We start from the raw sequence: 14,530 nt of genomic DNA on the forward strand, positions 1-14,530 counted from the left end.
ATGCCTTGCCAGGGCAAGAGAGCATCACAGTCCTGAGCATTTGAGCAAGGAGCTGAACTCTACTGCTCCCCTATCCAGCATGTGAGACTGGCCCACCTTGGCCAGGATACTGAGGGATCTGCCTGAAGCCACCAGCCAGGTGGAGAGGATCAGGGTGTGAGCTGAGCTGGGGCTCTGGTTGCTCCCCCAGGTCCTGCACAGAGTTAGTGGTGCTCCTTCAGGCTCCTCCTGCTCCAGTCCCCATGTCTGCTGCTCCTCACCCATCGTGGGTCTGGCCAGCAAATGTGATTGTACATTCTCGGGATCTGTGCATGACAACGACCATGCTGGGCTGCAGCACAGGCAGCTTTTTACTACCCTGTAGCAGTTTCTGGTTTTATGATCCTGTTTTCTTTCTGTGACTAAATGCTAGATTTCTCTGTCAATCCAATTCCTTTGTGTTTTCCTTAATGAATTCTGTACATTCAAATATGTATGTCCTGGAACAAATTCAACACAAAGTCCCTGAAGAAGCATTAAAGGTAAGAGTGGCTGGGTGCAGTGCATTTTTAAAAAAACCCCTAAACTTTAAGTACTCTAGAGATGGTCTAGCAGAGTGAAATATTAAAATACTCTTGGTGGCAGTGAAATGTTTCAAAATGTGAGGCATTTCTTGGATTTGGACTTAATAAAATTCTCCTTTGAGGAGAGATACAGTTCACAGTTAACTCTGATCTCTCCTATCCCTGTGCTAACATCTAAATTAAGTTCTTTATGTTTCATGTCTGCCAAGGAAAAAAAAAAAGGTTACTTAAAGCTGCAAGGTGTTAAAGAACAACCAGCACATGAACCTGTGGGGGAAGCACAGCAGAACTTACTCCCTCCCAGAAGTGGAGCACAGATATCTGTGAGCATGGTGACTTATGCCATCTCCACCACACCTCCTCAATCGGGATGAAGTTTGCTTAATATATTCATGTGTACTATCTCATTTTTGCCTTCAAGCTCACAATTTTTACTTCCTGAGCAGTCAGTCCTCGTATGGTGAGGTGTTTTTCAAACAGTGTTCAGTAGCAGGCAAGAAATATTCCAGCATCCACTTATCTAAAGTAGAAAAGCACCCCCCTGTAGGCAAGAAAGTTATAATGTTCAGCTGTGGGACTAGGCTGTCAGTGCCATGCATCAGTTCTTGGCTAGCAGATACTGCCTTTTTAGCCTGGGTTCCGTGTTTAGGCCTTGGCAAGGATAGGAAATCTCACAGCTGGAATTGGGCAAATGTTTTGTTGAACTTACTCAGGAATAATCTGGATGGGTTCACCCTTTTATTAATTCACTTGTAATAAACCAGCTTCTAAATAACTCATTTACTTGTGTTAGTATGTACCTGTTTTGAGGTAGAATCACTTTCTTAGCTGGGGAGAGGGTTTGGAGAAAACAATTAAAATAGATTCCAATTGCCTTTGCTGAAAAACTGAGATAATGCAGATGAGCACCCTGAAATGATTTATAATGTTCCTTTAAGAGAAAAGGATTTGAATCCTGAGTGGAAAATGGCCTGAGTTCTGATTCTTCTCAGTTTATTCTTCAAAGGATTTTCTAATTAGTTATTCTGCAGAGCTAAGTCATGGTGACCTTTGTGTGTAATAGAATTGTCACTTAATGGCTTCCAAATAGGGTATTTCTCCTGTTCTGTAGCTTCTACTCAGGTGTGCATGCTTTTTATTGAAGGACACAGATGCAGTAGTGTTTTGGGTGATCTGTTGGTGGGGAAGAAGGGTTAACTGCTGCTTGTGTCTCTGCAGCATGAGAAGTACACCAGCCAACTCCAGATGAATTACAAAGGCACGACCATGAAGAGGGCGGAGCAGCCCATGGAGCACTGTGTCTTCTCAGAGTCCCCACAAGCAAAGCTGGAGAAAGGAGAGAGGAAAGCAATTACAGGTACCTGCTTGGGAACCAGTTAATCTGGATTCTGAGCAAAGTGCAGCTTGAGCCCTGTGCTGGGTTATGATTCTGGCAGTCTTGTGGGTTGCATTTGGGAGCAGTTCTGGAAGGATCATCTTTCTAAACTCATGGAGTATCCCAGACTCTGGGTTTTTGGAGATTCAGCCTCCAAAAAAATCCCAGCTGGTGTGATGGCTCCTACATGCCTTGTTACTGTGTGTGTGTGTGTGTTCTGGAAAACCTGTGGGCAAAGCAGGTTTGGTAAGTTCTCTGGCACCTGTCTGGTCTATTTTTAATTTCCTAATTGTGAGCTGGTGTTTGAACAGAGAGGATGACTCAGAGTAGAAAATGTATAGCTGCTGTGGCGTGGTGCTGGCTGGCAGGCAAAGAAGCAGCAAGCCATTTCTTTCACAAAACCCTGGATGGTTTTAAATGGCTGTATTTCCTATATTGCCACTATGTGGGATTGAAACCGACTGCCAAACCGGGAGATTTTTGCTTCAGGTTCACTGTTCCCCAGCTTCAGACTTTTTCTATTTGTGAGATTCCTTATATTCTCCATTTTGTTACCAACTGCTGCCTTCCTTTAAAGATCCTTTGTCAAACTTGGTTCCTCTGTGTTCCCTGTTAAGGTCTGTCAGGACCTCCCCAGCAGTCTTGTCTCACCCATATCACCCAAAATTCTGCCTCTTGTGTGTGCTGTCCTGACAGGTCTTTTCCCCCCGGTTCTGGTCAGGTATCAATCAGTTAATGGCTTTCTGGAGCTTGCTGGTGCATGGGAGGAACAAATAATGGTTTTAAAGCATACTGGTAACATGACTGCCAGTGGTGGTCTTGTGGCTTCAGCATGGCAGAGCAGTTAGAAAACTTTAGGGTTGAGCAGGGAGAGTTGCCCACTCTGTTGGAGGAAGAATCAGGGAAGAGAATGGAGGGAAGGGGATGGGCAAGTAAAAGAGTGAGGAAAACATCTTGGGTGAGTTTACCTAGAGACGGGTATGGCAGCTTTCTAGAAAAGAGTACAACTTCGGGTAAATCTGTTAAGGCTTCATGATAACTAATTGGAGTGGGGTGATTGACTGTAATCTCCTGTGTATTGTCCTTATGAAAATCCCCCTAAGCTGACATAGTGCACTAAAACAGTGTAATGTTCTCCCTGGTCTCCATTCTGTCTCCAGCTGTGTAGGAAACCACCTGTGCCCATGTGACAGACTCCCATTTTTTTGCACCAGAAAACCTTTCTTTGTCTTGCTTTGGCTGTGGCTGTGTTTGGTACTGGGCCTGACAAGCGTGAACATAAAGGGATGGGACTGTGGATGATGAAGTGTGACACCAGTGAGGGTGAGAAGAGGTGAGCCCCACTGGGGGAAGAGCTCTCCAGCTGGCTTTCAAGGGGCAGGAGGTTCTTGGAAAGCTTTACCAGTAACTGGAACCACATTGTGTTTGCTACTGCCTGGTTCCATGAACTCAGTTTTTTATTCTTTCCACCCTCCAAAATGCACTGTCATTGATTTTAACCTACATAGCGTAAGTGGCAGATATCTGGAACACCTTCAAAGCCAGGACGTTGAGTGACTCTTCAGCAAGGTGACCTGTTTCTCTAGCCTGTGATTTGCAGACCTGCTTTATGTTTGTCATCTTCAGTGGGCACAGACCAGAGGTCTAAGGCAAAACAGGATCTGTGTTCTTAGAGGGGAGCAGCACTGAAGTATGTCACATGCAGTGGGACTGATGGGCAGAGCTAAAAATTCTGTAAAGTGCTGCTGACCCCACTGATGATAGAGGAAATCAGGACTTTTTGTTTGAAGTATTTTGCTGGATTGGACTGAAGCCTGTGGAAGCAAGAGCCTGAGCATTACATCAGTCCCTTGCTCTCCCAAAAGCATCTCTGTCACGTGAGCAGAATGATCAGTGTATCCCTTTCTCATCTGCGATGGGACTAATTCACCTTGTCCTCAGCTGCACACATGCACTGCTTCTCCTCGGCTGCTGGGAGGAGTGGCAGCAATTTGAAATGATTAGTGAAAAGAAGAATGTAGTATTCTTACGGGGAGTGGGCTTGCTTAGTGGCAGCAGAAAGAGCCTTTAGGAAAAGAGCTGTTTTGCTAAGCCTGTAGGTATTTAGGAATTTGCATTGACTAATTAAAGCACGGTCTGGGCTGACAAAAGCCTTTAGAAGGATTGGTTCCCAGGGCCCGGGTGAAAAAGAGGCAGAGGGAATGCAAGCTTTCAGGGAAGAGGTTTAACAAAACAATGTGAACAATTAGGACTGCTTAGAAATGGCAGGAGGTGAGGGGCTGAGGATAAAGAGATCCAGGGGAGTGGATGTGAAACAGTCAGTTTAGTCTTTATGCTGTTGAACTTGCAGCTTTAGGGTTTATGTTGCTTGTAAGCAGAAAATCATCAGTCTGTGAAATGTTTAAAGCAAGGAGCTTGGTTAATGCTATGGACTGGAGATGGATATGAATAAAAGTGTCTACAGTTCAGCTAGTTAGTGTTAAAAATAGCTATTAGCTCTCATGTGTAGAGTCTTAAGTGATCAGGAAGCCAGGTAGAGCCTTGAACTGAGTGGATTTCAAAGACAGCCACAATCCCAATTCCCATCTGTTGCTACCTGAGTTGAGATATTTGATGAGATAAGCTACTTTGTGGTCTTCTGTTTTCAACACATCATTAAATCCCCAGGCTGATCTTAATTTTTTGTTTTTGCAAAGCTGCCGCAGCCTGATGGGACTTGGGTAATCCTGAATCTGATTACTAACCTCTGAATAACTTTTGCAGGCCTGAGTTTCCAGGGGTGGAGGCTGCTTGCAGCAGCATCCACTTGAAATGGGCACCATCACTTGCAGGAGTAGGACCAATTGCAGGAGTTTCTCCTGGGCTCTGTGGAATAACTTGCTCACCAGGTCAATGTCTGTGTCATTAGCAAGTCCTCTCAACAGAGTGGACAACTTGAAAGTCTTGCTGGTGTCCAGGGCTGAGGTCAGCAGGCAGCATGGATGGAGGCAGTGGAGCTGTGCCCAGTTGTGAAGTGGTTTCCATGGTCTTTGGCTGCTTTCCCCATGAGATCATGGCAATAGCTATTTAGACACACAGCTCTGCCCTAGCCTTTAATTTAAGGGAGTGGTGTTATATCAGCTTTTTTGCCTGAACTAGAGTGGTGGTAACTGCAGCATGTTTAAGGTTTGACCATGTAATTGATACATTTGTGGTCACCAGCCTGATTTGAAAGTCCATAAGATCTGTGTATGTTCACAGCAGGTACAAAAGACCAGGGCTTAGATTAACCGTGGACATATGAAATAAATTGTGTGGCAAAGAATCAGAGAATTGTTTTACGATTATTCCTAGTAGGTGTGAATTCTCTATTTTGGAGAGGAGTTAAAAAGCAGAGATATAAGGAATTAATTTTAAAATGTTGTAGCTAGGTCATATTTTTTTTTTTTCCTCAAGGCCTCTGCTGTAAGAAACCTACTCTGCATCTTCTAGAGCTGGACATTATTGTTATTAATAATGAATCAAAAACAGTTTGACTTAAAGCAAGCTGGATTTCCCATGCTTTTGTTATGACTTGCAGTAGAGAGCTTCAAAGCTGTGTATGCCTCTGTGAGCAAAGAATTTGCTGTTGCTGACTGTCTCTCTCTCTCATGATGGTGTGAAGCTTTGTGTAGATTTGGGCAAAGCACAATGCTCAGTCCTGTCCTGACCACAGGGGACACCTTCAAGGGAAATCAGACCACTCTGTTTAGAGGGAGCTGTGTGCTTGTCTTGAAAGCTCTTCTTCCTGCTTGATGATGGAAAGCAGCTTTAACACAGTCTGTCTCCTTTGTCTTTCATCACCTGGACTATATTTCTAGATGTGGCCTTGTGTTCTGTGTGATTCACTTCCCCATAAATACACCCTTTTTACTGGCATGTCTCATTTTCTCTTTTGGTGCCTCTCCTTCAGATGATCAATAGTTCAGTATTAATTTAACAGGCCACATTTTTGTCAGATTCTTAAACCAATGGACTTCCCTTGTTCTGTGCTAAAACAGCCTTCCTTTTTCATTTTGAGTGACTACCCCAAAGACTGAAATCTAGGAGCAGAACATGTATATGTCAGTGGTCTTCTCTGTATTACACCGTCGCTGGTAGCTCAGTATTTGGCTGAATGCTTGTGCTGACCTCAATTCAGTTATCTAAAAGGACGGTTTTCGGGCTGCCTGCCTGAATTGATGAGCCAAGAAATATGTCTAAATGAATTGGCACCATCTGGGCAGCCTGGCAGGGAGAAGAGAGAGGTGGTAACGAGCTGCCATCAATTGGAGGAAGTCTCATGTCATTAAAATGACTGAGCAGTTCCTTTTCATTGGTGTTCCTCCCTTCACTGCTGACTTGAGCAAGCCCCGAGTTTCTCTGCTCTTGCAAGAGCATCCATCTTACACTAAAACAGAGCAGACTGGAGGTGGCTTCAGGGTGCTTTGCATGTCTCAGGACTCTGGCAAACATGCTGCTCTGGATGCTGCAGGTCCAGGTTGAGGTTGCTACCCAAAATGGATTCCAGCTGGTGAAGAGCAAAGCCCGCTGGCACAACTGCATGTGTAACTGCTCCCTGGCCCACTTCTGTCACAGCCATCTGTTTCAGCTGCCTTCCTATCATGCTTCAATCCCCCCCCCCCCCCCCCCCCCCTTTTTTTCTACAATATTGTTGTGTTAAAGCTGAGGCTGGGAGAGGTGTCAGTTGTGCTGGCAAATTAGAAAGGACAGAAGCTTCTGACATGAGCAGGGCAGCAAATTTGTACAGCTCTTTGTGCTGGTTTTGGCTGGGTAGAGTTAATTTTCTTCCTGGTGGCTGGTATGGAGCTGTGTTTTGGATTTTTGCGGAACACAGAGTTGTTAATACAGAGATGTTTTTGTTATTTTGGCTTACACAGAGCCAAAGCCTTTTCTGCTTTGTGTACTGTCACGCTGGCAAGGTGATTGGGGCTGCATGGAGAGTTGAGAGGAGACACGGCCAGGACAGGTGACCCAAAGTGACCAAAGGGATATTCCAGACCATATCACATGCTCAGCTTATAATATAGGGGGAAGAAGGAGGAAGTGGGAGGGGGTGTTTGGGGTGATGTTGTTTGTCTTCCCAAGTCACTGTTATGTGTAATGGGGTCCTGATTTCCTGGAGATGGCTGAACACCTGCTTGCCCATGGGATGTGATGAATGAGTTCCTTGTTTGGCTTTGCTTCCATGCATGGCTTTTGCTTTTCTGACTAATTTCTATATCTCAACCCAAGACTTTCCTACCTTTTACCCTTTCGATTCTTTCCCTGATCCTGCTGGTGGGGAGTGAGTGAGTGGCTGTGTGGGGCTTGGCTGCTGGCTGGGGTTAAACCACAACACTCTTCTGAAGTCAGAGAAATTTTACTCTGGCTCAGGATCTGTCTGCCTTCAGCAATAGCCAGGAACGAGGGTGACTGTGTTGCTTGACAATGCTATTCAAAATGCAAATTAATATGAATGCTCAGTGAAAACATTAGTTGCTCTTAAAATATTGAAACTGTCCCCAAATAGCAAGATACTGGCTCCTCAGCTTTCCATCTGTGCTTTTTGCAGTTTTGAAATGAAGTTCCAGTTCACTGTGGAGGTTGGGAGAGGAAAGGAATGAAACGCCACACACGCAGACTGTGCAGCTCTATCACAGATGCTGTAACAGGCCTTGCAGGTGGGGCCATGTGAGCTCTGTGTCATGGGGCATGAGGAACCTTCTGCTGCTTTGCAGTGAGTGCAGTGCAGTGTCTCCCACCCTGATGGCCCCAGATCTGTGCACCCTGGCCAACCTGATGCATCTTTTTACGTGTTCCTGGGCCTGCCTTGGGGTTTTGACTTTGTGCTAGCTTTTGTCAGAGGGGCAGTTTGGGTAATTTCCAAGGACCTATTAGGGCCCAGGGAAATACGAGATGGCAGAGGAGCTGGATCGTTATTCTTTATAAATTCCTTTTTTTTTTTCATCCCTCAGCTTCAATTGCAATCTCAGTGTTCCTCATTAACAGAAGAGGTCTGATCAAAAGTCTGACTGACTCCTCTGGCTGCCTTTTCCCAGTAGTAGAAAAGCTTCTGGCCAACAAAGGCAGAAGCTCCTGTGTTTGTACTCAGATGGGACACAGATCTCTGAGCAGTCTCTGGGAAGACTTCTGTCCTGCAGGATAAGTGTGAGCTCTCTTAGCTCTCTTCTGGCCCTCTGGAGACAAAATTGTCTTGGAATAGATCACTGGCATCTTCTAGACTAGGGGGCCTTTGGGATCCCTTTGGGGCTGGGATGTGCTGGAGAGATGAGCTGTAATGAGGTAAATCCTTGCAAGATGCAAGCAGTAGCAGCACCCATCCTTGGCAAAGGCGTTGCTTGTGCAACAGCTGAGTGCAGGTGGTCTTTGCATTTCAGCTTTAGGGTAGTTGATCCCTTTAGGCACAAATTACCTCAGACATCACTGGCTCTTGCTAATGGATTTGTGTTAAAGTGTTGATCTCCTTCCCCTGGCTTCCCCCAGATAGCTGCCTCTTGGCATCAACACTAAGATCTGTACTTCAAGTCAGAGGGTAAAAATCCATTGTGTGCCTGATGCTGGTGGAGCAGATCCTGCATGGGTGGGGTGGGGTCTAGTGGGCAAGTTATAGCATGAAAAGAGGTTGGTAGGTTTCTGCTAGACTGTGTGACAGAAGCCCTCAGCCTTGGAGAAACCAAACGCTGCGTTGGAGTAGGGTTCACTGACAACCTTGTGAATAGGTTTTTTAATGCTTTTTCCCCCCCTCTCCCATGAGTGGTTTACACATCATCAGTTATGAAACATATTGCTTGGTAATTCCAATTTATCATGGTGAGAAATGCTTCCTCCTTTGAACTTTCAAAGGCTGCCTACATAATAGGAACATGGTTTATCTTCCATGCACTCTGGGCAGGGAGGAGAGTAATACTTCCAGCCTCTTTTGATCCTCAGTGTGAAGGGAGGCTGCATGGCTAACTCTGAAACATGAACAAGCTCTCTTGAAAAGGGCCTGTGGGCTGCATCTATAAAGCAAAATTTTTGCCTGTAAGTGTATGAGCTTATCTATCTGGAATGATCCTAGAACAAAAATATCTGAAGTAGTGGCCACTGGGTCTGTGTAACTTTAGAAATAATAGCATAAAATCAGGCTGCTTTTTAAATTTGTGTTATTCAATTCCCGTTCCTTTCCTGACTTACCTTATACTAACAACTGCTTTCTGTCATGTCCCTACTAAAGCAGGGAATGCAAAATTGCAGAGCTGTTTGAGAGCTGCTTTGCACAGAGCAGTGTGTGGTTTGAAAACCACAAGCTGAGCAGCAGCTGGCAGTAGAAGCCCAGCTATGGCTCTGGGGCTGGAGCCAGGGTTTAAGACGTGGCCAGTTACCCCTGCTATGAGCAGAGGCAGAAGCAGCTTAACAAAGCTGGATCTTAACCTCAGCTCCTGACCTATCCTGGTGTTTCTATCACCTCTAGATGAGAGAACAAAAGCTACTTTATTTGCTTCTCTTAAACTATGAAAAAACTTAGTATTAACTTAGTACCACAGGCAAATTGTCTGTATTCTTTATGTTTGTTGCATAAACAGCAGCAACCCAAGGCACTGCCAAAGCACAACCTTGTTTTGTGGGATACAAAAACAGGAGCAGTGGATCAGCTCCACTGAGTGGGTGCTGGTTGTTGCAGTGAAGCCCTGATCTTTCAGTGAGTGCTCAGTGGGCGGAGAAATAATGTAAGCCTGGCTCTTCTAGAGGAAATTCTCCAGGAGAAAATCCTCTGTCCTACAGTGGCTATGCAACTCACTTGGTTTACTATAAGTTTTAGAGAGCAAGAGTTTACGCTTCTTTATGAACTTGTAAGGAGATGGTTTTACCATTTTCCTGAAGTTTGTAATGCTTTGAGAATTTCCTGTTGTGCAATGTGTGTCACTTACAGTGGGAGTGGTAAATAGTGCAAAAAATCCCTAGCCTGAACATATCCAAGGACATGGCGGGGCAAAAAAGGGTAGTGCTAAAGTCCTTCCAGTTAAGGTGAGGGAAAAGTCAGATTTTCACCTGAATTGAAGGTGAGTTGAAGACAGTTTTGTGGTTAGTATTTTGTAGTCTGTTCTGCCAAAAAAATCTTCCACTTTGTGAGCATCATAAGGCTAGAAAGGGACAAAAGCCAGTATCTGGGAGACACAGCTGTGAAAGACAATGAAGGGAGGTGGAGTTAGTGTCTTGCAATAGAACGTAAAAAGGAAAAAAGGGTGAAACAGAGAAGAGCCTGAACCTATTATTACATATAATTTACTGTTGTTATAACTGTCGTGTAACAGGTTCAAAGTCTCATCTGGTCCTGCTGTTTTTCCCCTTTTGGTGTGTGGTTTAACCTGGTAAATTGATATTTTCTGTGTTAAAGTATTTGCTTATCCTCTCTTTCTAGAAACAAATACTTATCGCACCCCTCTCTATGGGCAGCCCTCCTGGTGGGGGGAAGATGATGCAAATAACAAGGAGGAGAGAAGGCAAGAGGAACATTACTCAGGTAATGGAGGTGACATGAGGTAGGAGAAGATAAGGGACACAAAATTTTGGCACACTTCTGATATTTACTCTTTGAAGCCATCCTGTTTCAAGACTTTGAATTACTACTTCTTTTTTGTGCTTGTATTTGCACATTCCTGTATGTAGGTTGTTGCTGCTGAAACTAGAATAATGGAGAATTTAAAATGTTTTCCCTATAATATTTGACCATTAGAAACACAGTTGTGGAGTAAATCACTAACTTTGTTTTAGAGCTAGTTATGTCTTTATCTTTCTCGCCTCATCATCCTTGGGAGCCCTTTGGTCTTAACACTCCCATTGTTGTCAATCTGTGTGTATGGGAGAGGCATCTTGTTTTCACTTTTGCATCACCTGATGCTTCTATCAAGCATGTGCTCTACTGCACAAAGTGCTTTATTTCAATGCACACACAGTGTATCTGTTCTCTAGTAGAGAGGGGTTGTGATTAGTAGCTCTTTCAAGAAATTGAAACAATTGAATTGAGAAGTACTTAAAAAATGTGATTTTATCATTTTTTTTCTGCTTTTGTAGAGAGATCAAAAGAAACAACCCAACATGAAGAGGAACTGAATGGGAATATTTCTACTTATAGAGATGCCCAAGAACAATCTGTGTTTGCCTTCCGGAGAGAGCCAAGTTATTTTGAGATTCCAACTAAAGAATTCCAGCAGCCATCAAAATCTCCAGAAACACAGGTTCATGAGATCCCAACAAAGGATGTTGATGCTGTGGTAGCCCCTGTGGTGCAGAGTCATGCCTCTTTCACCATTGAATTTGATGATGGTACCCCTGGTAAAATAAAGATAAAAGACCACGTAACTAAATTTTCACTCCGACAGAGAAGACCCTACAGTAAGGAACCAGCCCATACAGAAGTGATGTCAGCAGAGAGCAAAGTGGCTGACTGGCTTGTCCAGAATGACCCAAGCCTGATGAGAAGGCAGTCTGCAGGAGATGATGTTTACAGTACCAAGAGTGACCTGCCAGTTCATGTAAGGACGCTTAAAGGTGAGTGAATGTCTTCTCATGTGCACATAGCTCTCTGTTGGCCATGCAAATCCAGCCTTTCATAATAAAATATGAACACCCTTCTCCTGTCAAGGAGAACTGGACTTTATTATCTCTGCTCCAAATTTGCAAGATGAAGAATATTGTTTTAATGACTGTTGATATTTTGAATGCAGTTAGCATGCTCTTCACCTGGCCCTGAAGTCATGTGTGAGGTTGGCTTGGGGACACTAATGTGGCTCTTCTGCATCTATAATGCCAGCTCAGCAGTAATTGGTTGAAAAAATGATTTTGATTTTTAAATGTCTAAAATAATTTCCGTATGGTAGGCAGGCTGATAAACACAGATATTTCAGTAAATTAGGTTCACTTGGCTTCTTCTGCTAATAGAATGTCTTTTCAGTTTGACTGTAGTCCAGAGGGATCTAAGCATGATCATCCTAAGTCTGAGTGTGATCATCTGGGAATGACCAAATGGTTGGACAGCAGAAAGTGCTGACACAGAGACTATTGGTAGAGTTGAGATACACATGATTCCCAGTAGAGGAAATTGTGCTTGAAGGAAGAGGTTTCATCTCCTAACCTAAAGCCTCTGAAATCTTGCTCTGTTCAAAAACACCAGATTTCATGGACCTGTGTCTTGTTAAGTGTGTCACCGTGAGGAATTCTTAGGGGATTTTCAAAGGTCTGAAGTAAGGTTTGGAGCCCAGTTCTTAGAACAGCTGGTGGGATTTAAATAATTCTGATGCAACTTTGAATACATTTTGCAAGATTTATGGTTGCTTGGGTGTGTCTCTTGGGCCATCCACTGAACAGCTTGGAGGAGACCAATGGTTCCTGCATTCTCACTGCCTTGCCTCTGGAAAAGCTATTGTTTTGAATTGCAGCTTGAGCTGATGAAGTCATATTGAAAGTTACCAGATCTACTTATGCATCAGGTCCTACTTAAATAAGAGCTATACCTTGTTTTCTCTTAAATAAATATTTGCTTAGACCTTCTTGGGGAAAAAAAAACCCAAAACGCATTATAATATGGAGAGTTTTACTTAATACACCTCCAAATTGTTGGTTTGGGTACCTATTTTTGGGAACCCTGTACAGCCATAAAGGTCTCATATTCAGCTATAGGCTTTGGCATGGCATGGAAATTGAACTGCTTTGTTGGCCATTGCTTGTTTCTAGTCCTTCCTGATAAGAGACTGTGTTCAGGTGCCCTGTTTGGTTATTTAGGGTCTTATTTTCAGTGACTGATGAAAGGTTTTGTGCTGGGATTTTTTATGTTACTGTCATACTGGATTTTGTTGACTTACTGGAGAACATTGTCAGCGACAGAAATGTCCTTCAGTGGTTTTGCTCTTTCCTCTTGGAGAAAACTAGAAACTTTTGGGCAGCTGTTGCTGTTGTGATGCACAGGAGCACTAGAGACTGGCTGCATTTGCCTCTCTACAGTCTATAAGGCATGGAAAGAAGCTGAGGTAATTCAGTGTGTAATTTTCTTATCAAGAAATCAGTGCTGGACATTTGATTAAAACATACAGTGCTGGTGGCTTGAGGAGTTGATCCACCTCTGCTTTGACAGGTGTCATTTATCTACGATAGCTGTGCAGCCTGTTCTTCTGGCAGGGCTAATTTTGAAGATGTCTTGGAGGCTGCTGCTGGCTGCCTACCAGGTTTGGGTCTCCATGATTTGAAATGCCCACCATTGAGACTATCTAAGTAACATTTGTTCACTTTCAGCAGCAATGTGGTGAATGTAAAGCCTGGTATCAAGACTACAGGGTGTTCAAGTCTTAGCAGCTTGAGGAGATGTGCATGGTGTTCTGCTGGGGCATCCGTGAGCATGGTGCATGTTTTCCTTGTGTCCTCACCATTTTGCATTCATCAGAGCTCTTAGTCAAGACCTTTAATTTAAGAACTTTCCCTTCCAAGGGTGAAGCTTATCAGCCCTCAGGGCACAATGCAAAGTTTGCTGGCTTTCTTCATGAGTATATTAGGAAACTCTTCATAGAATTGACTCCTGGGATGAATGGACCTTGCATTAAATTCTAATCTTTCACAGTTAACTTGATGTAATAAATGGTCTTCACCCATGAGTCTGGAGAACTTGCCAAGTAGGTTTGAGCAGTTTTCCTTCAAACACGTGGTGTTTTAGCCAGTATATCTTGCTACATATTACAGTCTAGAGCGCAGAGACCTCTTTCCCCGTTCTCCCGATGACAGGTTCCTGGTCGTTGACTGAATCCTGTTGTGTGCCTTCATACCCGTTTCCTTCTCCAAAAAAAGGTTTGTTTTTTTGTTTTACTTTTAACTTTTTGTTTTAATTTTAACTTTTTGTTATACTTCAACTTTCTTTCTGAGAGTCCTGAGCTAATGTGCTGAGGGGCAGGCAGGCACTGATATACATAGAGACAGTGGTAAAGATGGTTGTTGCTAACAAAAGTGAAAATAAATTCAGTTTAAGCTTATGGAACTCTTAAGTAATGGTTTAGCCTTTGCTTGGCTGGTGATAGGATGGTGTAACTCATGGGGGTGTCATGGTGTGATTCTTAAATCTCCTGAAAGAGTAAAGAATCCTGCAAATTTAATTTTCCTCAGCCTCTGGTTTATTTCCCCTTGTAGAGGAGGGTGACATGGGTGCTCAGAGATGCCTGTACTTGTAATGCACTGATCTGGTTTTCATCATGGGGATTTTGCTTCATGCGATGCAGTGTGAGGGTTTTATTTCCTGATCCTGCAGAGATATTTCTGCTCTGTAAAAGGGAAAACCCAGTGGGGTGGTCTTGGACTACAGTGATTGGGTAGAATGGCAAAATAATCTCATAATTTTTATTTACATTGAAAAAAAGAAAGAAACAAAACATTAGGTGTGTAAACCAGATGCCATTACAAAGTAATGAGAAATCCATGAGGTTGAAACTATTTCTTGAACTCTTTAAATAAATAATTAACTTGGTAGCCAACCAGTGGTGAAAAGTGGGATCAGGAGAGAGCTGCTGTCTCTCTTTTATTTCTTCTGGTGGGGTGCAATCCCTGTACCACA

The 14,530-nt window shown here is 43.6% G+C and overlaps 1 protein-coding gene across 1 annotated transcript in view; it reads left to right on the top strand.

Annotated features, from left to right (window-relative positions):
• The window catches only part of CEP170B (centrosomal protein 170B), a 53,227-nt gene that overhangs the window by 17,598 nt on the left and 21,099 nt on the right, over positions 1-14,530 (top strand). The window contains exons 4-8 of the mRNA XM_062494782.1: positions 463-521; positions 1,782-1,920; positions 10,361-10,462; positions 11,014-11,490; positions 13,711-13,773. Of these exons, the coding sequence (XP_062350766.1) occupies positions 463-521; positions 1,782-1,920; positions 10,361-10,462; positions 11,014-11,490; positions 13,711-13,773 (840 nt within the window). The remainder of the gene's footprint in view (positions 1-462; positions 522-1,781; positions 1,921-10,360; positions 10,463-11,013; positions 11,491-13,710; positions 13,774-14,530) is intronic.

The sequence above is a fragment of the Cinclus cinclus genome, chromosome 6 (assembly GCF_963662255.1).
Source record: "Cinclus cinclus chromosome 6, bCinCin1.1, whole genome shotgun sequence".
In the NCBI taxonomy this organism is placed as follows: domain Eukaryota; kingdom Metazoa; phylum Chordata; class Aves; order Passeriformes; family Cinclidae; genus Cinclus; species Cinclus cinclus.